This window comes from Archocentrus centrarchus, chromosome 10, assembly GCF_007364275.1.
Source record: "Archocentrus centrarchus isolate MPI-CPG fArcCen1 chromosome 10, fArcCen1, whole genome shotgun sequence".
Taxonomy (NCBI): Eukaryota; Metazoa; Chordata; class Actinopteri; order Cichliformes; family Cichlidae; genus Archocentrus; species Archocentrus centrarchus.
In genome coordinates this window covers 25,557,372-25,585,343 of record NC_044355.1, presented here as the reverse complement: position 1 = coordinate 25,585,343, position 27,972 = coordinate 25,557,372, and the positions used below count along the sequence as shown (strand labels likewise).

Genomic DNA, 27,972 nt, shown 5'->3' with positions numbered 1-27,972 from the left:
TCCCCGGGACACAGGCAGCTGCTGCTGGTGGGGGTGGTGGTGGTGGTGAGATGTGAAGAGGTTTGAAGTATGGCATGCAAGGATGGTTACTGCCAAGAAGAAGGAGATGGTGACAGCGATGCGCCCCGCTTTTACTCGGACCCTTTGTACTTTTTCTTTTTGCTGACTTGGTGAGTCTCTGTCCGTGGTGCTGAAACCTGCCGCTCGGCTCAGTTCGACACCATGTTTTCTTCTTCTTCTTCTTTTTAAATTAGCTCTCAAGTTAAAGTATCCCGATTTTTTTTCTTCATAGTGTGAAGAAAATCTCTGCACAGACAAGAAAGGATGAAAGGATCTATCCGGAGAATTTTACTCGCATTTTGGACCGACTTCTGGACGGCTATGACAACAGGCTGCGACCTGGATTCGGAGGTATTTCGAAATATGCGATTTTTGCGCACAATCGAGCATTCTCCGCAAGAAAAGTAGTTATATCGGTTACATGACGGCTCGGAAATCTCCCGAATCTTCAAGTTACCAGATGGAATTTTATTTCTTCTATAAGTTATGCTACTTTTTATGGCATATTACAGTAAAACACATCAATAAGTGCAGCAATGTAGCTCTAAACACATTATTGAGCAATAGGAGCTTCGCCTTTTATTGGACTTTTTATACAAGGGAACATAAATACACTCTAAAGATAGATGCAAACTCACTGCTGAGCAACAAAACACCCTATTAGTCTGCTTAAATCAAGTCAGTTCCACCCATAGTAATCATACTACACCTCTGAAGCACACCTAATGAGCAGAGGGAACAATTCACTTGCTGAGGGAGCTTAAAAATGTCCATTTAGGTGTACTATGTTTAGATAGTTCACAACTGCAGTCATTTCAAGGCACTTTATACTCCAAAGTGAAGCTCCTACAGCATTACAGAGAAAACCCCAAAAGATCTATGAACAAGCACTTGATGGTGGGGAGGAAGAACATCCTTTTAACAAAAAAGCCATGAGGTGACTGTCTATGGAGCACCAAATATCCCATATAAGTGCAGTCACTTTTATTTGCACACCTAAAAATCTAAACAAAAAAATCAACCTTAGACAGTCAAATGAACATTAAGTCCTTACTGAAACCCTTTAACAGGATGGGGGGAAGTAGAAAGCTGAGGGCATGCAAGATGTGTTTCTAAAAAAACAATGTTTTATGTTATTTCCATATGTAACATACAGCATTGTGGCTGAGTGTATCACAACCTTGGTGATGCTAAATTGCGCAGAAGCCTGTTAGTTGTGCCCACTGAAGGCAGGCCTTTAAGCTGGCACATTTGAGTGAGTGTGGTTTTATAATCGTGTGTATGTTGCTGGATAAACGATTAATGCACAATTCAAGTTGTAAAAGTACAGATTTGGGTTTCTGCAGCCGTGCTCTAAAAGAAATGTCTCATTGCTGGTTTACAGTGCAAAGCAGCCTGTCAGCAGAGATGTTCACACATGCAGGCGTACTGTAGCTTCTCTTTGCAGTGAAGAAAATGAAACCAGGAGCGAAGGCACTACAGCTCTGGAAGAAATAATTTTCTGCAGGCCTTTTAGCCCCGACAAACTAACGTGAATAAGACTCTTGTCCTTCTGTGACTGTGACACTGAAGGATTTACACCAGGAAATGGTCATTAAATGTGACACTTGTCTGTTTCATTATCTCAACAGGTCCTGTGACTGAGGTCAAGACTGACATTTATGTGACAAGTTTTGGGCCTGTCTCAGACGTTGAAATGGTACCTATCCTATCTCATGTTTCTTTATGCCTCTTATGTTTTAATTCTGTTCACATTTTGACACAACTTTATTCCAAATGGGGTTCCAAACTACAGAAGATACTGAGCTCAGTGACCATTTTGCTGTACAGCTTGGAAAGTGCCACTCAACCAAGGTTTTTTTTTTTTTTTTTTTTTTTTAGTTTTTTTTGGTGATTTTGCGATGTTAGGAATACACAATGGACGTGTTCTTTCGCCAGATGTGGGTGGATCGGAGGTTGATGTACGAGGGCCCGATAGAGATTCTGAGGCTAAACAACCTGATGGTAACTAAGGTGTGGACACCAGACACCTTCTTCAGGAACGGCAAGAGGTCAGTTGCCCACAACATGACGGCCCCCAACAGGTTGTTCCGAATCATGAAGAATGGCACCATCCTCTACACCATGAGGTACTCATATTAACTTGTTGAATAATATTCAAATCCCCAAATTGCAACCATGTCTAATTATTGCATCTGGCTAAACTGCTTAATTGTGTTAGTTACACTTCACATATTTGTGTTCTCATTTTAGTGTTTTTGCTCATTAAAATGGGATAGGAGGGATGACAGACTTTGTTTGTTATAAAGCAATGAAAGAGCTTTCCTGTGAAATCAAAACCCAGACTCGCTGTGTACACAGTACAAAGCTGTGTGGAGGCAGTGCAGATGCCAAACTTTCACATCCGTTCATAAGAGCAGTTGAATAATTCTTCCTCTGCCTTTTTTAAAAATATGAGGATCAGAAGAATCTGGCACTGACCTGTGATCTAAAAGTGCACGCTAATCATAAAGTTTTGTTTTAAAATACTAAAGCCCGAACAAATAGAACTGAGTAGGTGGTAATTTATTTTTTCTGAGTTTTTGATTTTAGAAGTTTTAAAAGGAGTTTTAAAAGATAGCCCTCACTGATATGTGTTTGGTCCTAAGCTTCTTCTTCTTCTGCAACAGGCTGACGATTAGTGCCGAGTGTCCCATGAAGCTTGTGGACTTCCCCATGGATGCACATGCATGCCCTCTCAAGTTTGGCAGCTGTAAGTGCTTTGTGTGAGAGTTGGTGACATCCGGATAAGAAAACTTTATTGACACCCACACAGCTGCTTGTTTACAACTGCTAAATATATAGTTAGTAAAATAGTAAATAATAATGATAGCAAGAAATTTACAAAAGCAAATTTTCAGTTATATAGAAAAAGTGTGAAAATATGCAAATAGATAAACAACAGTTACTGACATGTGGAAAAGGAAACTAAATGTGATCTGAGTAAACCAGATGTTATCCATCCATCTATCCATCCATCCATCCATCCATCCATCCATCCATCCATCCATCCATCCATCCATCACTCAACACATGATGAATTTGTTTTTATATCTCTAATTCATGGCAGGAAATAACTGGTACCCCTTTAGTCAGCTTCCTTTCAATGTGTTGTCTCCACTGCATGATGAAAAAAGGAAAAGGACCTCTGATTTGGTCTGACAGGACAAAACAAACCAAAGAGTCACGTGCATGTAAGATTACTGCTGACCTCTAATACTCCTCTGAATGAGGGAGAGGACTCAACTCTAAAAACACCATTTTGTCAGAAACTGAACTCTGCTGCTCCTCCCCTTTTTGTCAAAACGATTTTATTAATGAATCATTATCACAGTGAAGATTTGTGCCTGAGTAATTTTAACCCCCTAAGTTAGTACAGCTAAAAATAATAATAAGGTGACTGATTGCCTTAATTTAAGCTAATGAACTTAAAATGATGATTTTTATAATTTAAACATATTGATTGCATACCATATTATATGATTACACGTAAATGAATGCACATATGTTAACTAAAATATGAGATAGTTTTTATAGTCTCATTTTTTTATTACACAATAGCAGTATAGCATTGTTATTCCATTACTTTCGGAAGATGCAAGTAAGTATAACTTTTCAAATGAAATAAAACAGGTAGTGATATTTAAACACAATCATTATCCATTGCTCTTGTGTGTTCTCGTTGTATTACGAGTTTGCCAGTCTAACATGAAAATCAATAAACACAACCTGAGCAGCTTAACTCAGTATGACAGAGCTTGCATAAAATTTTAGTTAACATCTTTAATTTGAAGATGCAATCCCAGAATTTCTCCAACACACCCACTCTGGACAATGCAATATTAAGGAACGACTGCAGACTATGGCTATCATGTACCGGCTGTGTGGCAGGCAGAGTTGGACCCAAATGCAGGACTCAGGAGACAGGACTTAAACTCAAAAAGCAGCTTTAATACTGAAGCATTTTCCAAAACATACAAAATACAAACTCCAGGACTGGAGTCAGGAATGCAAAACTCAGAGTCAAGGGGGAAAACGAGGTACAAGGGAGCTAACAGCATAGATGAGGGACAACACGACAAAGAATAACAGGAGACAAAGACAACAGAAACACTCACGGGATAATGCACGGCTGATTATAGACATAATGAGGGAGGGGGAAGTAAACATAACACAAGCCACAGAAAACAACAGTTACCACAATTAAACAGGAAGACGGGTTAATTTAAGAACAGAAGGACTGGGGGCAGGGAAACATGGAAAGACAAAGGACAAATGCAGATCAGGCTGGGACACCAAGGAACACAACTGAACTCACTGGGGAGAAACAGACAAGGGGAGCAAAACTAAACAGTACACATGAGACAAAAGACTAACAAAATAAAATAGGAAGTAACTAAACATAGAATCACTAACTGACAAAAACTTGAGACAAGGCAAAGGAAGACAGGGGGAGCATGATAGCTAAATGAGGGATGGGATTTGACAACCTATAACCAAAAAAAGAACTCGGATAACTGAAACTAAACACAGAGCAAAGTCTAAACAAGATATCAGGAACAAAGGACTAAATACTGAGGCACTGCATCTGACTAGACACAAAATAGATAAGAGACCAAAAACAGAGACAAAAATTAAACCAGACTCGGAATCCTAAGGGAGGCAGGGGTAAACAAGGACTCAGGAAATACGATATAAACCGAACCCATGAACAGAACTAGATAAGAACCAAAAACCTAAGAATTTAAATATAAAGAAACAAGCCAGGAAACACTATAATATGACATAAAACTCAAAACTTTGGATCCTAGACCCAGGGACCACAACAATGGCAGAAATACACAAAAGAAATCAGCACTCCAAAATTATACTTTATACTATTTTAATCTCTAACATGGTTCAAGTCAGTTAAGAAGTAATCAATTTCATTAACTTTAAAATGAAGACAATGTCACAGCAATGTAAAACATATAATTCAATTCAATTTTATTTATATAGCGCCAAATCACAACAAACAGTCGCCTCAAGGTTCTTTGTATTATGGGTAAAGACCCTGCAATAATACAGAGAAAACCCAACAGTCAAAATGAGCAAGCACTTGGCGACAGTGGGAAGGAAAAACTCCCTTTCAACAGGAAGAAACCTCCAGCAGAACCAGGCTCAGGGAGGGGCGGTCATCTGCCATGACCGGTTGGGCTGAGGGGAGAGAAAAGACATGCTGTGGAAGAGAGCCAGAGATTAATAACAATTAATGATTAAATGCAGAGTGGAGTATAAACAAAGTAAATAAGGTGAATGAAAAGAAACAGTGCATTATGGGAACCCCCCAGCAGCCTAGGCTTATAGCAGCATAACTAAGGGATGGTTCAGGGTCACCTGATCCAGCCCTAACTATAAGCTTGTTCAAAAAGGAAAGTTTTAAGCCTAATCTTAAAAATAGAGAGGGTGTCTGTCTCCCAAATCCAAGCTGGAAGCTGGTTCCACAGAAGAGGGGCCTGAAAGCTGAAGGCTCTGCCTCCCATTCTACTCTCAAGTATCCTAGGAACCACAAGTAAGCCAGCAGTCTGAGAGCGAAGTGCTCTATTGGGGTGATATGAGACTATGAGGTCTTTGAGATAAGATGGGGCCTGAGTATTCAAGACCTTGTATGTGAGGAGAAGGATTTTCAATTCTATTCTAGATTTAACAGGGAGCCAATGAAGAGAAGCCAATATGGGAGAAATCTGCTCTCTCTTTCTAGTCCCTGTCAGTACTCTAGCTGCAGCATTTTGGATCAGCTGAAGGCTTTTCAGGGAGCTTTTAGGACAGCCTGATAATAACAACTTACAATAGTCCACCCTAGAATTAATAAATGCATGAATTAGCTTTTCAGCATCACTCTGAGAAAGGATGTTTCTAATTTTAGAAATATTGCACAAATACAAAAAAGTGGTCCTACATATTTGTTTAATATGTGCATTGAAGGACATATCCTGGTCAAAAATGACTCCAAGATTTCTCACAGTGTTACTGGAGGCCAAAGTAATGCCATCCAGAGTAAGTATCTGGTTTGACACCATGTTTCTAAGATTTGTGGGGCTGAGTACAAGAATTTCAGTTTTATCTGATTTAGAAGCAGAAAATTAGAGGTCATCCAGGCCTTAATGTCTTTAAGACATTCCTGCAGTTTAACTATTTGATGTGCATCATCTGGCTTCATTGATAGGTAATGTAAAACATATAAGTAAGTACAGTTTTCCCATTACCTATTGAGTTGAAGATTTAGGGTTATAGTAGACCTGTAAGCAAATAACTCACTTCTGTTTCTTTACTTGTTTATGTCCTGGTCTCATTTCACAGAAGAACTCCTACATTACTCGTGCAGCACGATGAGCAAGTAATACACAACAAGGCAGAGTTTTGACCAGTATGATTATCTTGTAAATCAGTTATAATCCACTCTAGTACAACTGAAGTGACTAGCGAGAGGACAAAAAAAAAAAGCAGCATTGTAAAAGGAATAGTTACCATGAAAGCATTCAGACTCAGACTGGGTCAGAGCTTTCTGCTAATCTAAATTAACCAGAGTGGATTAAAAAAAAAGACCAGTATCATCTCAGAGTTTTGTTTTGTTTTTTGTTTTTTTTTTAAATCTAACCCTCTCTGAGATGCTAAAAACCTTCTTTCAACATTACTGGAAGAGCAAGACAAAAAATGTGTCCTGGTACCGTCTATAAAGCCACTTTCCTCCTCTTGGTACTGAAATGGATGTTGGCGGAAAAGGAGCGCTAAGGAGCTGAGCAGAAAGCGACTGAATGCTATTACTTAATAATGAAACATTTCATTCTTCATTGTGAACAATGAATGCCCAACTCAGCACCAGTGTTCACAGTGGGCCTACTGGTCAGCAGAAATGACTTATCTCAAATAAAGGAGCGTCTCAAAAAGAGCAGCTGCATCTTATCAGAGAGGAGCAGCGATTTGAAGATTACATCTGCAAGAGAAAGGAAAGGAAGAGACGAGTTTGCTTATACACCCGCTGTCAATTACCCAATCTGGTGACATTGCGGAGGACAAATTCACATTCCTCGGTTATTGTCATCCTTCTCCCCTCCTCCTCGTCCTTTCACCATCCTGCACTGCTGCTGCTGCTAGCCTCCAGTCAGGAGGAAGCAACCATGGATCTGATGTGGCCTGAAGCAAAGGAAAGGTCAGAATCCCTTCCTCTGCCTCGGGATAGCACAGACCTATGCAGCTATTTTCCATAGCTGGTGTGTGCATGTGTGTGTGTGTGTGTGTGTGTGTGTGTGTGTGTGTGTGTGTGTGTGTGTGTGTGTGTGTGTGCGTGCGCGCGTGTGCGCATGCTAATTTTCTCGGTGTCTGCCCTGCCTTCATTTTTCCTCCATCTCTCTCTCTCCATCTCCTTTTCTGTTTCTCCATCTGGACTTGTGTGCACAGGCATTGCGTTCCACTCCATGACACACCAGAGTCATTTCATTTTGGCAGCACAGTTGGTATCCTGCCGATATGGAGTCCCATAGGGAGTGGCAGGCCAAGACAACTGGCATTTTGTTTTGCATTCACACACTCTGGTCAACCTCACCAGTGAGCATATAGGGAAAAAAAAAAACCTTCAGGGGAAGCAGGGGAAGTGTTTCAGTGTTATCATACATTTTTTTTTAATTTAACAAACCTCAGACATAATTCATTTCATGGTATGTTCAACAATTAAAAAAATGGTACTGAAATCTTATTCTTCTTGTAAATTAGTAGATTAAACATGCTTGAGTTGAGGTGAGGAGTTAATTTGCTGGTTGCTAGTTAAAAAAAAAAAAGAAGTTGATGCTTCAGAGGCTTTTGGCCTGATTTTTGCAAATCAAATTCTTAGAGAAAAAATGAATAGTTGTGATTTCCACCTGTTATGTTTTTATTTTCTGTCATACAGTGCTTAACGAGTTTATTTGACCACCTGTCATAAGAATAAGAAAGAACAGATATTTTAGAAAGCTGTCAAAAACTTGTTTAAAACTAAAAATTATATCATCATTTATTAGGAAAATAAACTGAATTCACATTTTTATACCCAAATCTGAGCTGGACTTCTCTTAGAAGTCAGAAATGAATCAAGCGTAACACTGAACCACTAATTTTTCTGTTCAGGAATACAAGTAAACAACTATAAATTTGGTATCTTAATGAAAAAAATAATAATGTGCTTTACTATTTTTCCAGTTTTTTGTAAAACAGTAAATTCATGGATAACAGTGATAATTGTATTGTAATGACAAAAATGTCATTTTGATTGCTGGTGGATTAACCATTACAGAAAGATAAAAAAGATTATGGTGATTACCTGTTCTGTTCATTTAGGGCAGCTGTGGCATAAACCTTACACTGGGTGGTGGTCTAATAAAATTGTTAAGCAGTCTATCCTGCAGAAAGTTGGATACTCACATCAGGCATGGCTAAAGTTTCAAACAATGTCAGCAAGTGTGCAGTTCAGCCCTGTGAACCAAACATTTAGACTGCTGTATGTAAAATCTCACTTTAATTTTTTTTTTACACTTGAATTTGTGTGATGTCAGTGGGAATGGATATCCCTCATAGAGACATTTAAGCCCCACCCACCTGATCTTTTCTGTTTTGAGAAGGGCATCCAATCCGCCGCTGCCTTCCCCCAATTTCTTGTTTCAGGCAGAGGATAAAATGAGGGGCTGCACCAAGGCTTATTCTGAGTTATGAATCAATCAAAGCTGCTCTAGTAGAGTCCAAGAATAAGCGCAACCAGTTGGAAATAAGCACCCTTTAAAGCCCTCAAATGCAGGAACATTTATGGACATGACTTAATTAATGTACTTATATATAATATAATCTACTCACATTGAATATTATTAATATTCAAAAATTATCAGCTGACAAAGTGACATAGAGATAACAATTATCATCATTTATCTTTTTGTTTTACTAATGCAGGCAATAAAATAATGGCACTCAGTCTTATTGCAGTTAGCCCTCCTTTAGAACTCAAAAAAAGTTCACGCCCCACGTTTTTTGATCAGTAATATATCAATAAAACAGTTCGGTTTTAGTGAATCAAGATAAAAACAAATAGCATCAACAAACGAGTTTATTTTCCCCATGTATATTAATTCAGCTTTGTTTCACTAAGGCATCCAAAACCATTGCAACCCACCCCTTGGGGTGGCTCAGGAGGTACAGTGGCTTGTCTTTTAATCGAAAGGCTGATGGTTCAGTCCCCAGCTCCTCCCGTCTGCATACTGATGTTGTCTTCCTCTTTTGCCTCTGTACACCACCACAGTGGTTTTGACATCATCATAACTACATCAACCACTAAGAAATTACAGCCATTTTTATACTTAAGATGTCCAAAAACTTATGAACCTAACTGTAAGCACCAGTCCAGTCCACACACACCGCTGGTGACTCTCTGCCCCAGCAGGTGAGTTTAACCTACAATTTGCAAACCACTGAGCCGGAGGTTCAACCTATTTTCCAGATATTTGTGTTTTCAAAGAAATGAGAATAACTTAAAAAAACTCACTGTAACCAGGTCACTGGGAAATGACGGGCGGACAAAGGCCGGCTAATAAATGACATCTGATGTTGCTGCACCGCTTCAGTGAATGCAGTTTAGCATCAATATAAATATCTAAAATGGTTGACAAGAGACAGAATAACTAATGTGTATTTCAGTCCTAATGGTTTCTGGTTTAATGCACTTTTACATAATAACATGCAGAATTTGTTCCAGGAATAGCAACCCCATTATCTGAGAAACAAAACCAGAAGTGCCAAAGGATGCAGCATTTATCACATATGCAAACAGTGAGAAGATGACAATCCAAAAAAAAAAAAAAGGAAAGGAAAGGAAAAAGGTGGTAATAGGGAGAAGGTGCTATCTACAAACTCATCAACTAGCTGGATGGTGGCAAAAGAAATCCATACTGATAATAATGATATATGATTATTATGGTTAAAATCATGTGCCCACATGAACAGTTTACAGTACACAAAGAGCTTTTTTTTTTCTTTCTTCTGAGCATCTTATGTTTTCATGCTGCACTGCTTACAGCTTACAGTCAGTGACTCATGTTGGCGTGGCATTGCCGTCTGCCCACAGATGCCTATCCTAAAACGGAGATGATCTATACTTGGACCAAAGGGCCTGAGCATTCAGTGGAGGTCCCTCCAGAGTCCTCCAGCCTCGTTCAGTATGATCTCATCGGCCAGACGGTCTCCAGTGAAACGATTAAATCCATCACAGGTGAGATTTGCTCATCCTGTCACCATCCCGCGTTGTCAACTGAGTTACAGTGAATGCTTCAGGAATAATGAGACAAAGATGGCTGTTCGTTTCTTTCTTTTACAAAAGAGCCACAGCTGTCTGAGTGCATTATATGAAGTCATACTTGGAAAATTTAGTCTACACTGTATTTTCCACCAGAGAGACTTTGGCGTTGCATATTGGAAGGATATGGAGTTTTGACACTTGCACAGACATGACAGTCAGACATTTCAGAGGGCCAGTTGGCTCACGTAAATACTGAAAGACAAAAAACAAAAAGATTTTAGCAGCAGGAAGCTAGACTGGAGTGCAAATGGACAGAATATAGAAATGAAAAAAAAATGATGAAAAGTGACATCTGTCTGGTGCTACATTAATGAAATCTGTCAGCCTGCAACTTCAAATTCTTTGTTAATGAAACTAATTCATTCCTGTTGATCCCCCAGGTGAATATGTGGTGATGACGGTCTACTTCCACTTGAAACGTAAAATGGGCTACTTCATGATTCAGACGTATATCCCCTGCATAATGACAGTAATCCTCTCCCAAGTGTCCTTCTGGATAAATAAAGAATCAGTCCCAGCGCGCACAGTTTTCGGTACGTAGACTTCACACAGCCCTCATGCTGCACTGCCTTTCTGGCTCCTCTCTCTCTGTTTATTTGGTGCCTGCATGCCAACAGAACAATCAGAGCTGGAGTGTCTTTTCAGTCAACACAACATTGCGATGCTTCAGCACGTGGTGATTATGGGAAACATGAAGTGATTGTTTTCCAAACCGGAGCCTATTCTATTTCATTTTCACTGCTTTTGAGTAATTCTGTAAAAGTATTTTGGCTCAAATAGCAGCTACAGGAAGTAATGATGCGTATGTGGTTGAAATTGGTTGAAATAAACATTTTTGATTAGATAGGTTAAAGACAGGGTTTTCCTGAGTGAATTATTCTTTTTAAAACCACAGGCATGCGGGATTATTCACACTGATGATGTTTTCAGATTTAGGCCTGAACTAAAATAATAGCCAATAATTTTATTCTATGCAGGTATCAGAGGTCTTTTAAATCTGAACACTAAATAAAATAATACAATGCTTAGTACAAGTGGTACTAATTATTTTTTTAACAGCATGTAGTTTAAGGAATTATAATCAAAGTTCAGTAATGCTGTGAGTAATCCCAGTGACTTCAGATTACTTTGGCATTTGAGTGTCAGTCTGTCTGCAGTTGGCTGCAGTCTCGTCTCCCTGTGTTCAGTGGACAAACTCCTCACATGGTACCAGGTTAAAGCGGTAGCGCAGCACCTCCATAATGCTGCAGTCACACCAGGGAAAACAGTGGTTGTAGCCCATGAGGTGACAAAAATTACTGTGACTGTGCAATGAACTCACGGTGCCGTTGCCTTTGAAATGATTTCTTCAAAGTCGGGGACCAGATCCACAACTTTAACGCACTAAGATGGTGATAAAATGGCAATTAGATGGAGTCAGTGTGCTATCAGTTTGTCAAGCAAGCAATTACATGCAAACTCTTTGTGATAATACAGCAATTAAATCTGATAAATCTGCCAAAATCACAAATCTGTTGCCATCTACATGAACAGAAATTCGCATTAACTGCTTACATTTCGAGTCCAGCCAGAACCTCACAGATCTGAAACTGATATTCAGAAATTCCTAATAGCTGCTGCAGGATGTAGATTTGACTTCAAAACAACAAAACACAACCAGTTGACAACCAGAGTTGCGTTCATGGATGCAGTCTGACTCAGAGTGATTGTGAAGACTGGCAATCTGCATATATATATATATATATATATATATATATATATATATATTAGATGGCAATTATTTGCAAACCTTTGCCAATCTGTCTGAAAGTGACTGCAGTCAGTCTGAGTAGGCAGGTAGACAGGTTACCTTCCACCAGGTTGAATTCAGTGCAATCACCGGGCAACCACTGATTTTTCCTAGTTGCTGTCCTGTTATGACTCTAGTGTGACTGAATCATAAGACAAATACAAAGTAACAGAGAATCAAAAAAGCATCCTCTACAGTCTGTAGGAAGCTCCCTTTTTCAGTGTTGCATTCTCTAATCTGGTTTCCTAATGTCAGTCATGGGTCAGTCATTTGTTTGTTTGTATTTGGTCTGTGTTGTATGAGAAAATGGTCATGTGGCGTTTGTGTGAATCTCATGGTCACTGGTAACACTACCAGCCCTGCTAAAAGTCACATTACACTTAGAAGACCAGACTGTTATTCTGTTTGTTTGTGAGCCAATCTCCACTGTCACTCTATGTATGATCTATTGTTAGAACTATAGTCAGCCCATCTTTTCATATATACTATAACCTAATTTCCACCTAATTTGATTTGCTTACAGTGAGAAAATGAAATATTTGACTATTTGACTGAATACTTTTAACCCCTATAAAGAAACAAGTAGACAAAAACATCCTGTAACTGCTACAAATTAATGTGTATTTTATGATTTAGTACTTGGTTGTTGGTACAGCTCTCAGACTCTTTTTATAGTTGGTCATCGGGTCTTTGCAGATGGTGGTTGCTTAAATAGGCAAAGCTTCAGCTCTCTCTACAGGTTTTCCATTGGACTAAGGTCCAGAGACTGGCTAGACGATTCAATGACCTTAAGTGTTTAAATTATTAAGCTTGAATGTGTGCTTAATCTACACTCCTGATCAAAATTTTAAGACCAGTTAAAAAATTGCAAGAATTTGCATTTTGCAGTATTGGATCTTAACCCCTTAACTGGCTGCACCAAATCACCTGAAACAACTACATAACACCCTCTGGTTATTATTGGCTCTGAACAACCCATTTCATAGCCTATTAATCGGCTGCGTCTGGTCCGCGGGCCGAATGAAGTGCATTTATATGGCAGGCTAGACCCGCCCATTTTGACTGACACCTCATTCGGCCAATCATGTTAAGAAATGGGTTTCCCAGAGCCAATAATACTCAGAGGGCGTCACGTAGCTTTGTCAGGTGATTTGGTGCAGCCAGTTACATGATTGGCCGAATGACGTGTCAATAAAAATGGAGGGTCTAGCCTGCCATATAAAAGGGACTACAAACGGCCCGTCACCGGGCCCTTGCCAGTTAAGGGGCTACGAAGGTTCTAAGTAGAGCTTCACAATGCTAAAAGAAGAAATTGGAGCAAGAGACATGATTTGGGGTGCATTTTCCTTCAATGGAACACTGGAGCTTCAGGTTGTGCAGGTGCGTCAAACAGCAGCTGGCTATGTGGAGACGTTGCAGTGGGCGTCCCTCATGACTGAGGGCCCTCGTCTGTGTGGTAATGACTGGGTTTTTCAACAGGACAATGCTGCAGTTCACAATGCCCGCCTGACAAAGGACTTCTTCCAGGAGAATAACATCACTCTTTTGGACCATCCTGCATGTTCCCCTGATCTAAATCCGATTGAGAACATTTAGGGATGGATGGCAATCAGCTCTCTGGACATCAGTTTTTCAGACAGCTGAAAAAATCATGTTTGAGTGTAAATGCAGGTTTCAATAAATTCCCTGCTCAAAAGTTTTTGCCTCTTGTGCCGATTTCTTCTTTAGCATTGTGAAGCTCTACTTAGAACCTTCTTAAGATCCAATAGTGCAAAATGCAAATTCTTGCAATTTTTTGACTGGTCTTAAGATTTTGATCAGGAGTGTATGTAGAATCTACAACATAGGAAATGTTGCTCTGCAGTTTTGCCACTAGAACGATAGCTGGCATTGGGGTTTCTCTTTCCGAGTTGATCCATTCTATTCCCGTGGATACGAAAGTGGCTGCAGATGAGGAAGAAGTAGCCGGAAATGTGTAAGAGGAAAACAGCTGTGAATGGGCCAGTCATAGTTGTCTCATTTGGCATTGATGCAAGTTGTAGTCACATTTTTAGCAAGGTGCATGTCAGATTACAGAGTTATGGCACAGGGTTTCAGAAGGCTTTGTTGTTTTATGGTGTAGATTTAACACAGAAGTATAAATCCCAAACAAGTTATCACTGATAGTGACCCTGCTCTAACCCCTATATATTTAAGAAAGGCAAAATGGACTTTATGGGAAAAAGTTTCAATTGTTTTTGATGTGTCAGTAAAAAATATTTTCTTTGTTCCCTGATAGCAAAGACCTGGGAGAATAAAAAAACAAATCATAAAAATTACATATTCTGTTTGCATAGGGTTAGCAGTGGGATCATCATCAGTGATGATTTAGGCCTCAGAGGTTTAACGTGCTTCCTCTTGAGCCACTCCTTTGTTGCCACCCATGATGCATTTTCAATGTCAGGCTGAGTGAAGGACATTCTCGTACAAGGATGCGTTCTTAGGGTCATAACCAGCATTCCAAACTCCATTATGGTCTCATCAGAATCAGTCAGGTGTCCACTAGCAAACTTCAGACATACCTGAGCAGGGGTACTTTGTAGGTGCTGCAGGATTTCAAATCATAACAGTGGAATACAGTAGTTTTCTTGGTGACTGTGGTCTCAGCTGTTTTGAGATCATTATTAAGATCCTCCCATGCAGTTCTGAGGTCATCCCTCACAAGATCTTGTGTAGTAACCACATATCCCCCACACACCCTCACCCACATGAAAGATGACACAGATAATCACACAAACAGTCATTTTCTCAACCAGTTGCTTGCTTGTAGCCCATTCCAGCCCGATGAGGGTCAACAATCTTGCCCCTGATGTACTCAGACAGCTTTTCTGTGGTGATGAGGTTGAAGATGTAGACAGGTTAGGAGCCCAGGTAGCCCAGTAACTATTAATCCTTAATAGGGCTGCACGATCATGCCCCAAAATGATAATCCCTTTTATTTTGATCAATATTTAGATCACAATCATTTGTTGATTGATTATTCTTTGAGTTTAGAGACAAAAATGTTTTATTGGACCTTAAAATGTGCTTTCACATTCACACTGTGCAACGTTGCTGCTAATGGACGAACGTTTGCAGCAAAATAAAATCAGTCCTCCTCATTTACCTAAATCCAGTGCATCTCTTAGAGGGAAAAAAAAAATATAAATAAATAAAAAATGTACCAAAACTTAACACAAAATTAAATTAAGAGGGCACTGCTTTGACTTTTGCACATTTCTGTTAATTAAAACATCTTTGCAGACAAACAAGGTGTTTATTCATCTGGCGTAAGTACGTCTCCTAAAAGCAAAAAATAAAGGCTTTTAGTGTATTCATTAATGGAGCAAATAAAACTCAAAGCAAAGTACTCGACAGCTGTGAGATCCCTCTACATTACCCCTGCTCTGCGTAGAGCGCAGGTTTTGCCTCTTTGGACAAATAATTGAGGAGGGGATAAAATCTTTTGTTGACCATTTTCCTGAAGCCTTCGAGGAACCGGCTTTGAGGGACCAGCTCTCCGCCTTCTGCTGTGCCAGACGTTTGAATTTTGTTGTATATCTGTCTTTTAATATAGTGTTGCTCATCCAGACTAGTTCAGGAAGCTTCAAGCTGTGCGGTGCAGGGAACAGCTGGGATTGGCACATGCAGGCATGTGGTCAGGCACTGATTTCGAGAGCGCTTGAGTTGCTTTTGCTTTGCATTCTGTTGTTTTCAATTTCGCTCGATCATGTTCATTTAACTGCGGGAATCCAAAATCATGATTGAGATTAAAATTTGATTAACTGTGCAGTCCTAATCCTTGAGTTGTTGCCAGTAAAACTTTTGTTGGATAATATACTTGGCCCAAATTCTTGCTGGTCAATAGGGGATTAAATACTTATTTCCCTCACTAGAATGCACATTAATTTAGTGCTGTTGCAGAATGCTGTTTTCTTGCTTGTTTGAAAAATTTATGCTCATTTTGAATTAGATTGGACAGAGCTAAGAAATGAGTGGGAAAAGAATATAACACCCCCTGGGCTAAAGAGGAAAGGACCCAACCGACGTATTATAAGGGCGTTTCAAAATTCAGCGTCTTTAATTCTGTGGGTGTGCATTAACGCTTGTGACATGGATAACTTACACATCTGTGAAGACCTAATCAGAGCGTATCCTGCCTCTTGCCCCATGACAACTGGGATAGTCTCCAGCCCCCCTGTGATCTTGATTTGGATAAGCAGAAGAAAACGGATGGATGGAGAGTTTCTTACACAATAATAATGTGGCTGTGTGCAACTGTGAAAATAACCAGATGTCGGTCAGACTTGTGTAGAAGAAAGTGTCTAATTTTTTTTCCAGTTCTGTCAGTGATTTGTAAAACTGCTACAATTCTTGGTAAAATGAAGGTGCAAAGTGATCACAAGCCAGACCCGATGGAAGGGAAAGTTGGATGAAATTAGCCCAAAATCTGTTCTAAAAGAGAAGTGGGTGAGTTGAACATAACAAACAATGGTCTGTGTGTTGGCTGCTCATAGATGTGCTACAAAACCTGCTTTTAGCCTCAGTTTTTAGCCTGTGACCCAGTTGCGTTCTACCCATACTCCCTTGCTACAACTGTTTGGGTTTGCCCTAGAATAGACTAATTAGTGGGTGACAATAGACATGTTGTCTATTCAAAGATAATGGCACTGATACTCATCTCTGTTTGAAAGTAGTTCTGATATGTATCACTTTCAAGATGTAGCTTTAAGTCATCACCATGCCTAATAACTAACTGACTAAGAGAAAAGCAAGTGTCAGTGGTGATTAATGATTCCTATTTAACACATTTATTCAACCTATTTAACATACGGACCATTCATGATGCCACACAGAAGTCTGCATAAAGCCACACAAGGCTGCAGTAGTACTGTCCAGAACCTGTTAACGTTTGATATATAAAATCTGTACGTCCCCTCTAATTGTATTAACTGGTATTTTGTTGGCTTGCAAACTGTGCCAGCATACTGAGTCACCAACCAAACAAACATCCCCCATTTGGTTTTAATGGTGACATGCACACTGCGGCATCACCTGTAACCATTCATTTGATACAGTGTGTGCTTTTGCCATCAACTGTGCAGTTACTTTTTTAAAAAATGGCGCTGTGTGGCCCTCAGTACAAATGCCTCTGAGTGTCGCACAGTGTAATAAAACACCAGAGGATCAATGCGGCTCTTCTTCAACAGGCAATGCATCTGACAGTCCTGCTGCTGTCCGGCATGACAGAGGCGTCACAGCAGCACGACTATTGTTGCATGAGTTACGCCTTAGAGACAGTGGATTTCTGCAGTTATCCGCGGGTGTATGTGTGGGTGTAGGTGGTCGGTGCTTGGATTTTTTTCTCTTATTCCCTGCAGCCACACTCTGTTTTGACTTCCTGCCTCTGTGACTCAACTGCAGTGACCTGTTTTGAGCCTGAAAGAAGCGGTTTGTCAGGGAGACAAACAGGAGTTGCGAGAGGATTAGAGTTGGAGCTTCTTGGCTTCAAATGGAAAAGTCAAGATAAAAAGTACATTAAAAAAAAATTGTCATTTAAAGCCTCAAGTGATGAGTTTCTATGCTTTTGACATGTAACAACTACAGTGATTGTTTCAAATGAGAGTTTTCAGCCACTAATAGTCATGGAAGTCACAAAGTGTAATTCCATGTTGGGTCTACGGTATGAAGATGCATAACATTATGGCTCTACAGGATATCTTCCTTGTGAAGGTGGAGCCAAGGGAACATTAGCTTAGCTTAAGAGGTTTCTCTCATGACATCATGCCCATGTTGCTTGAGAATTGCTAGCCATGTTTGGCGTGATACAACCATGGGTCACAAGAGATAAATGTGCATTCCCTGACCAGTTGGAGAGTAGTTCTTTGAGGTTGGTGGCTGTTTCTGGATGAAATGAGTGCAAAGAGGTTGCTGCACCAAAAACCGCCTGGTGATTGTGTTGGTCGCGAGCAGATTGGTGCGGTCGCCTGTAGTTTGTATGGAAGATGCCAACTTGTCTGCAAACACGCGCTAACTACTAGTCGAGCAGCAGTAACATTTGAAAAAGTGCACCATAAACCAGAAATGGAGACTGTTCACCTTCAAAGTAAAAGTTGTCTCAGCCCTGCAGCCAACATGCTTCAAAGGCAGAACTTCTACTTTGAAGGTAAACGGTGTCTGTTTCCAGTTTTTATTGCACTTTTCACAGTTTCACTACCACTTGCAGAGTAGCTAGTGAGTGTAAAAAAAAAGTGGAGAAAAGTTGGCATGTACATGTTCTTTGCAGATATAGGTAACCGTAGTAAATGGCTAGCAACCAAAGGAGGTTTTTGCCAACCTGTCGTGGAATATGTATTTTTCTCTAGCGAACAGTAGTGGCCACAGGGTCACTAACCAGTCTCTAGGCCTGTGTGACTAAGGCCTTAGCAACTGGCATCAACTTCCAGCAACCACTCGCCATCCAGTCTGGGAATACACATTTTTCCTTAGCCAGGTGTTGCCAGATAGTCGCAGCCCCCTTATTCACTTGACCCTACAATGTCACATGTCGAAAATGGTGGACAAGTTACTAGCTGTCACGTGCAGTCACATGACTGCAAAACCTCATTAGGGGATCAGGTGAAGACAGATAGCCTGGCTATCCTATGAATCATACTAATTAATAAAAATTACTGTATCTTCTTATTTAGCTGCTTAAGTAACAGTCCATACAGTATTTTCAGATATACACTGTGCTTGTTGTTTTGCAGATGCCTTTACTCTTTCTGCTTCTTGCTATAAACTAATATCCTCATGGCTTTATTAACCGGCATGAAGAAAATGTCTCCTCATGCAGCTTTTGGAAAGAATAAGTACCCAAACCAAGTGTAATTATGGTGAAATAATGGCTTCTGGATAATTTCTCTTATTTCAGCGATACACACCGTACTTTGCACTATATACATAATCAGTTCCTCAGCCAGTGAAATGTTTCTGCTAAAGCTTTTATTTTAATAGCTGGGAAACACCCACTGTCTCAGTTTTTGGTCTTGTTAAGAAAAGCTTTCTATTAGAGGGTATTGTCCTCAGTCTGTGGCCTTGAGCTGCAGCTCACCTATCAATGTCATCTAGCTGCTTTTGATTGACAGGTAATTATATAGCGGTCACATCCGGGCAAAGGAGACGTGCATTTCTGTTGGGTAAGGACTGTGCAACACAGATTGTTCCAGATCTTTGGCATGAAGGGGAGCTTCTCCAAATCCCATTATTGCTATTGGTTAATAGTACCAAGGGCAAGTGATGAGCTACAGGCTTATGCTGTGACCTTCTGTTATTGTAGGAGCCATGCATAACCTTGGGTGCTGGCCAGACAGGTGTTTTGTTTTATTTTTATGGACCCTCTCTGGGTAGTACAGCGACAAATAAATGAGGAACACATGACATTCAGTCTTGGGATGATGTCTGTATGAGCCTCGGTCAATGTGTCCTCCAGCTCTGTGATGTATAACCTCCTTTTGCATGCATTGTTTCCACAGTTTGAGAGTTACCAGTGTTTATGCAATATACTTAAGGCAACTGCGGGCTCACAGTGGCATAACATAATTTGATGTCTACTAGAGTTTTAGTTATACAAACAGTATTTGGAGGTAGCGCAGTGCTGACTATGGATTAGATAAAACAAACAGAATTTTGATAGATGTCTAAATTCATCTGCTACATAAAGCACTGAAGACGTTGACTATCTCTAGCAGGACTATGGTGTAAGAAATTATTGGTAAATTAACAGGAGCAGGATCACAAATGAAATCTAAAGACATTTTTAAAAAATAGTACTGAGGATACACAGCATCGACATAAGAGGAAGTAAAGTTAGAAAGAGACCAGCAGCGATGCAGTGAGTACAGGTCATGGAATAACAATAAAATTCTGTGGTTTTTAGGAATGAAAGCAAAATAACTGTTGTGACCAAGTTAAACTAATCTCAACTTTGACAGTCATCAAGTATATACTGTTAGGTCCATAAGTTTTTCGACGATGACAAAGTGTTTTAAATTTTTTAAATGTTGTAAAATGTAATTTATCCACTGTACACCACCATAGTGGATTTTAAATCAGACAGACAAGATGTGATTAAAGTGCAGACTTTCAGCTTTAATTCATTGGGTTTTACAAAAGTATTGCATGAACTGTTAACTGTCTATATTTATACATACAGTAGTCGCCCATTTTCAGAGTCTCAAAGGTAATTGGGCAACTGACTGACAAGCAGTTTCATGACCAGATGAGGCCTGTTCCTTCATTATTCTACGACAGATTAAACAGTGAGAAGATATGGACTTGGTTCCAAGTATTAAACTTCTATTTGGAAGCTGGAACTTTCGATCTAAGGTCCAAACAGATGCCAAAATGAAAGTGAAGGAGGCCATCATTAGGCTGAAAAATCAAAATAAACCTATCACAGAAATAGTACAAATGTTGGAAGTGGCCTAATCAATTCTGGTACATTCTTAAAAAGACCAATGTTATGGCATGAGGATTTATGGCTGCCAGTGGAACCGGGTCACCAGTGTTAATTGATTGACCACTGATAGAGTAACTGGATGAATTCTCAAATCTCAGGCAAATGGGATATTCTTCATTGGTCAAGACAGTCACAGCTATTCAGATGCTGAAGACAAAACTGAGAGCAGAAAGACCCACAAACAAGCAACAACTGAAGGTGGCTGCAGTAAAGGCCTTGCAGAGCATCTCAAGGGAGGAAACAGCATTTGGCGATATTCATGGGTTCAAGACTTCAGGCAGTCATTGATTACATAGGATTTTCACCCAAGTATTTACTGTTGAGCCTCTGAAACTTGGTTTCTGTGTATAAAAATGGCTGTAATTCCTAAACAGTTAATGGAATACTTTTGTTAAAGCCCTTAAAGTTGAAAGCCTGCACTTTGTACACCACCACAGTGGATTTTCAGTCAGAGGCAACATTAGAAAAATTGTATTATTGACCAGACACGTCCTCCATGTATCTCAACTCCAAATCAGTGCTAAGGTGCTGACTGTGTTCAAGTGGCCAAATGCTTCATGTGGTCCTTATATAGTTAATTTTCCTTCTGCTTTCAGTTAATGAAATCTGCTGATGAGAGCAACATAATGTATATGGGTTACTGAACACATCTTATTTTCTATTCATATCTGCTATGTTAAAATTCATGCTAATCTGTGGTGAAGTTTTCCAGGGAGACAGATATTTTTGCAGCTCTACTTACGGTACATTAAAATTCTGACAAATTCAGATTAATTATCTGCTTTGATTCAATAACAATGAATGTGTGTCAACTCCGTCTTTGATACAGGCTCATGTGGATGATATTCTTTGTTTTTATTCTCTTAAAAAACATCCAAGGCATCACCACTGTCCTGACCATGACGACACTCAGTATCAGTGCTCGACACTCCCTCCCCAAGGTCTCATACGCTACTGCGATGGACTGGTTCATCGCCGTCTGCTTCGCCTTTGTCTTCTCCGCCCTCATTGAGTTTGCCGCTGTCAACTACTTCACCAATGCACAGATTGAGCGGGCCAAAAAGAAGCCGGCCAAATGTCCCCCGGTGCCCCAATCCACGCCTGTCAAGGTCAAGGACACGGAGGAAGTGCTGCAGGTGATTTCTGTTTCCCTCAAAGTGGCTCAATAATTTGATCACACTTTACTTCGAGGAGCATTTACAGAGCATGTCTCATATTATGTGCTTACTGCAGCTGGCCTTTAGCCTACACTTTTGAATCACTAGAAGTGGTTCCTACATGAAGATTGTCAGCTGCACTCCTGCTCAGAGGGTGTTAAGGAAAGCTAGAGAAGTATTGTGAGATATTATCAATTATTTTAGTAACACACATATTTCTTGACATACAACGCTATCCCCAAACCAACTATTATATATTTTAGTAAAACATTACACCTGAAATGTTGCATACCTGTTACTCTCTGATTCTCCTGGATAAGTGTAGCTTTTGTTCATGTAAACAATTAGAAGCTCATATGTTGACTCTGGTGTGGAGAAGACAGAAAAAAATGTGAGGAAAAAAAAAAGATGGGTCTGAAAACAGCTTCACAGCACAGTTGTTTGTGACGAGTCTCAAGGTGTGGAGCCTTTCTTTTGAAATTCTACGAGCTTTTCGCATTACTTCTGCTTTCCCATGCTGTCAAACTCAAAGCTGACATCATTGCTCTAGTCCAATCATCTTTCTGCCCACCTTCTTCAAGCCAATCAGCCTCCACTATGCATACTCACCGCTTACCTCCTCCATATTGCCACCTCACCCAAGTCACTCAGTGTTCCATCCAAGCCTCCATCTTTATCTTCACCACCACCAGCATCTAGACTCCGGGGGGTCCTACCCTAATTCCTGTCACGTTGGGATTCTGTTCTACTTCAATGGCCTATCAGAGTCTAATTGCCAAATAGCTTAATTGAATTCTTTATATCAATAACTCGTGTTCAGTTCCTCCTAATAACCTCTCCTTATTGCAATTACATTGACACCATGGTAACTGACATATGGAGAGAATCAGAATTCATGACTGTACCATGAAGCTATTTTAAAGCTCTAAGTCAGATATGATGAATGTATTACAATGCTTTTATGTAACCACAAGAACTTGTTCGTGGTGCTGGATAAACACTGTCTTACACGTGCGGTGCATTTTTCTCAGACTGCATAATCTACTAAAGAGTTCAACTGAGATCAACTGTTAACTGATCATTGAAGCTGACAGAACCCACCAATACATATGCTGGTTTTGCAGGAACTACTTTAAGTTGTTCCCTTTGGCCCAAATCCCAGTGTGGTGTAATCATGCCTGAATGCAGCGTAGTGACAACAGCACTTCAATGGATTAGTAGGTTGCCATGGCAACGCAGTCCGACTACATCTGTATAGGTTTCAGGAGGGCTCTGGCACCAGGAGGGAAAAATGAATACTCTCTTCCTCAAGAGCAGGTCCTGTTACCAGAGGGCTCGGCACACGGGTCGGGGTGTGTTGAGGGTTCCAGCTCCTCAGCGTTTTACCTTCTCTGTGATGAAAGGCAAACTCCACTATCCACACGCACTCTCCTCCTCTGCTGCTCATGGGACACAATAACATTGGATCCTTTCAAATTCAAGGGGTGGGGGTGGTGTTGGTGGTGGTGTTGGTGGATTATTTCTGCAAATGCCTTAGTACCAGCATCACACTCTCTCTGCTTGAAAACATCAACTTTCAAAGGATAAGCTCCTTTGACGCTACACTGCATTACCGCCCTGATACGGTGCTACCTACTTTCTGTCTTAAGCTTGTGTGAAATGAGTGAAAGCCGTGGTAAGTGACATCTGTATTGCACACAGTCTATCATGCGCCTTCAACTGAAGGCCATCTGTGTCAGGGGGACTGTGATCAGATCGATACGATGAGGTTTGTGCTGCCCGGCATATTTCTTAGACAGGAAATGCAAGTAAACTTTACTTGTTCTGCAAACTCCTTCAAACAGGAAGAAGGGAGAAATTTTAAAAATTGATGATTTTGTTTCCTTCAAATTTTAACTCAATCCAGAATTCCAATTGGATTTGTCCAATATTGTCATTAAGTGTTACAATGGTTAACACTGTTGCCTCACAGCAAGAAGGTCTTTGGTTTTTATTTCTTTGTAGAGTTTCCATGTTCTCCCTGTGTCCACAGTCCAAAGACATTTTTAACCAAAGAAGACATAGTTAAGCTAATTGTGTGTCCCTACAGATTCTTTGCCTTGGGGAAGGAAATTGAGGCTAGCTTTTGGTAGTTAACTAGTTAGCTTGCTACTTAGCATATTAAATATTACTAATGATACCGTGTACTAAGTCCTAAATATTACAGCTAAAAAAATAGCTTATCTTTTCCTTGAAATTTTATGTGCTCAAAGTTTTTGAAGGCTGAAGAGACACAAGTTATCTCGGTTACAGTATGTGGTTGTAGAGTTGTGCAGCTAACATTGGTTAAATGAATTGAACTCCAGGCTGTAAACCTTAACTAAAACAAAAGGAACTTATAAAAATGTCAGTATCAGTAAATTTTCTTATCGACCTAACTCAAATATTGTTGTTCTTCCCTCTCGCAGCAAAATCCTGATACCAATGGTAACCTGAGAAAGCGCATGAATTATATCCCCCACCAAGAGTCGAGCAGTCAACAGAGAGCCCAGTCCACCACCAACATTTCAGGAGTAGGGAGAGGAAGGCCGCTGCGGCCTCTGGCCGGTGGAGCCAATGGCAGCTCCTCCACCCTGTCCCGCTCCAGCCCCAAGTCTGAGAGCCTGCTCAGTGTGGCGTCTTCCTCAGCGCAGCTGGTGAAGAGTACGCCCCAGGCTGCAGCTTCTACACCAGACGTGATGGCGGGGACGCCGTGCAAGCAGAATGCCAGCACTTCATCTCTGCAGCATCTGCTGGGGCCAAAGCTGGAGCGTATCCAGATGATGGGGAACAAACTGGAGCCGAAGCAGACGCCGTGCTCCCAGCCCACCACTGCTGGTATGGGTGGAACCAGTAAAATTGACAAGTATGCACGGATCCTCTTCCCTGTGTCGTTTGGTGCATTTAACATGGTCTATTGGGTGGTTTACTTATCAAAGGACACAATGGTGGCTAAAGGTGGCTAGACATTTCTTTTAACACATGGGAAGTCAATAAGGATTGCTGGAGTTTATGAACATTAAGAAGAAAGTGTTTTTGCCAAACAGATGAACAAAATGTGCCCATAAAGCACTTCAGAATACATTTATTTTTTTCTTCCTGAGGTCCTAAAACTGCAAGCATGGGAACAACTGAACAAAATTAGAAATACCTGACTCAACATAAGAAGGAACACCTGCACACTGGAGTATGCTACTGTCCTCTTTCTATTACATCGTGCTTCATCTGACTGTACAGGTCCTCATCGGCTTCAACTGATCTCTTTTGGCCTTCAGTGAAGATAAAGCATGGGATTTTTTCATTTTCCTATTTTTGTACCCTGCACCTGGCAAGATACGTGGACGTGTGTGCCATTGTTCTGAACTCAACTGCAGCAACAGTGTAAATATATAAATTTATTAGGATAAACAGATTTATATTTAATGAATACAGTTTACTTCCTTTTGAATAATTAAGACTTGTTACTTTAGTGCCAGCAGGTTAGAGGTTGCAAAGTTAATATATCTGACCTTGGTAGTGGTTCAGGGATTTTAGAATAAAAAAAAAAAAAATCCTTGAATGCTGGCCAAATAAGTTTGAAACTAAAATGGATTTGGTCAGAATGACAGTCCTCAAACAGGCTGTCTGGAGCTTTGGCCAGGACCTGATCAACCATGAAAAGCTTCTCCTGTACAGTACCAACTTGCAAAGCATCTTTCTTATACAGGAAGGATTAACTAATCTGAAATAGCGAATATGAAATTTGTGGATAAGTCGGGCAGAAAATAGTAAAGACAAGTTATTAATTCATGTAACAGTAGGCTTTAAGCTTCTTTCCAGCTGTAACAGATTGCGAAATAGCAGACAAAGATTGTGTAAGTGATTAAAAAAAAAAAGAGCCATAGCATGAAAACATACAGGGAGTAGAAAGCAAAGCCATTTGCTAGTAGACTATCGTGGCAATAAAATAATGTGCTGGTTGTTTGTTTAGAGACATTTCAGCATGCTCAACAAAAGAATGTGACTCAGCAGCGGCTCCAGGGAAGAAACAGAACATCTGAACATCTGACTGCTGTCGTGCACATTCCTAAATGGGTTTCCATACGCTTTCATTTGGGGCATAAAACATTTCATTGCTCTTCATGGGGAAGCATCAAGTTGCAGCAAATATGCAACACGTCCGGCACATTTTGAAGGTTGGATTCAATTTTGTCTCCTGTTAGCTGAAGCACAGCTGTTGGTTGCTTAGTACACAGTTATTAGTTTTTCAAACTAGTAGATGCACTGATAAAGCTGCAAAACATTGTCACTGATTGATATCACCCTGGTTGAAAGGCATCAGCAAATAAGATCACATTTAGTGATATTTAGCTGTTGTTGTCAGTTTTGCACTGAAAGGACTGAACAATTTCTTTCAGTCTTTCAGTGCACACCTAATTTACTGCAGCTATAATTTATTACCAGACAGAAAAAGATTCTACTAAAAATCTGAGTGCCTAGCTTTGGGAGAGTAATGGCCCGTTCACATACATAGAAAGCAGCATGTGCCGTGCTGACCTCCAAGCTGAGCAAACAGTTTAAAAATTGTGCTGCGCTAGCCGCTGCTTTCTGCCCAAACTACATCATTTTTTTTTTTTTTTGCAGTGGTCTTTATGTGTACTATATGTGACCGCCCCTCTGTCATTCTGCATTTCTATTGGTTGTGTGAATGTACATCACACTGCACTGCTCCCTGGTTGGTGCGCTTGTGCCACAGCAGGAAGCTGTTATTGTATGGCGTGAGAGAAGAGAATGGGTTTCAGAGTGCAGCCACTCAAAGATGCCTCAAGTCAGCAGAGGCTTTTGAGACTTTAAGATGCATTAATTCAGAAAAACAAGGCAAACATTCGTTTTGTGAACTGAATATATAACACTTCCATACATCGCTCCCTCTAGCCATGGTGTTTCTGTTTAGGTGTGTTGAAGAATTAACACTGAAAAAAGTGAGAAAAAACGTTTTTTTTTTAATTTAAAATTAGATTTATACTGTTCTCAAGATTAAATGTATAACATATAAGTGAGGACTAACTCAGAAGCTTGAGCTTATCTTAACCTACAGACTGGAAACAGCTGTTCAAGGCCAAGAGAGCAGTGTTGCCAACTTTTCTGTAAGAAAAGTCACTGGTGGATGTCTTAAAAGTCCCTAGAAGTCACTAAACCAGTAGCGGGGGTGATTCTGGCTTTCACGACTGTCTCCAAAAGTTGCCAAAATCACCAGAAAAAGTTGCTACATTCGTCACTTGTCGCTTTTTTGGAAAATAAGTTGTTAGAGAGGGTCTGAAAAGTCGCTAAATTTAGCAACAAAGGCAGTAAGTTGGCAACACCGGAAGAGAGTGGCTGTGAAATGGGACGGTCTAGCCTTCATATCTGCATCACCAGCTATTCCCTTCCTTACCTCAGCATAGCTCCTGTCGCCTAGCAACTGTAACAGTGTTTGTACTCCCAGTGAAAAAGCTCTCAAGCCCCCCCCCCCCCCCGGATTAAAATACTTTAATGTCAGCTTTAATTCAAAAAAAGCTATTAAAGCAGTATAACACATTTCTACATCAAGGAATAAAGATGAGCGAATGATTCATTTCTAAATATACTGACAGCTCTCCAATATGACATTAAAGTTCAAATAAAACTATCCACTTATGAAGCTTAATTTTAATCTCAGCCAAACTGATTTGCTCAGGAACAAGTGAAACACTGAAATAAACTAAACATCACCTGTTAGATATCATCAGAGTGAATTCTATCTGTGTTTAACTTCCACTCGGGGCCAAAGCCAGCGGGGATTCTGAAAGCGATGTGCTGGGAGTCAGGTGAGCCTCGACCACCCGGTCAGCTGACAGCTGGCTCGGTGCGCTGGCTGTTACACCAGCAGCTGACAGCTGACATCTCCGAAAACGTCGAAACACTTTTGCAATTAACCGATATCTTGATATTTGATGTTCATCTACATTCTCTCCTAGAAACATTGTAAAATTTGATTTTGTGTCACAGAAACAGTAATATTTCAAACTTTTTGGCAGCTCTC

At 40.3% G+C, this 27,972-nt stretch overlaps 1 protein-coding gene across 1 annotated transcript; it reads left to right on the top strand.

Moving 5' to 3' along the window:
• Positions 1-82: 82 nt before the first annotated feature.
• gabra4 (gamma-aminobutyric acid type A receptor subunit alpha4) lies at positions 83-24,898 on the top strand. The gene is given in 10 exon segments (XM_030739003.1): positions 83-143; positions 146-170; positions 293-411; positions 1,692-1,759; positions 1,969-2,189; positions 2,730-2,812; positions 10,220-10,363; positions 10,831-10,983; positions 21,637-21,893; positions 24,362-24,898. Coding segments are annotated over 10 exon segments (1,668 nt in total).
• The last annotated feature ends 3,074 nt before the right edge of the window (positions 24,899-27,972 follow it).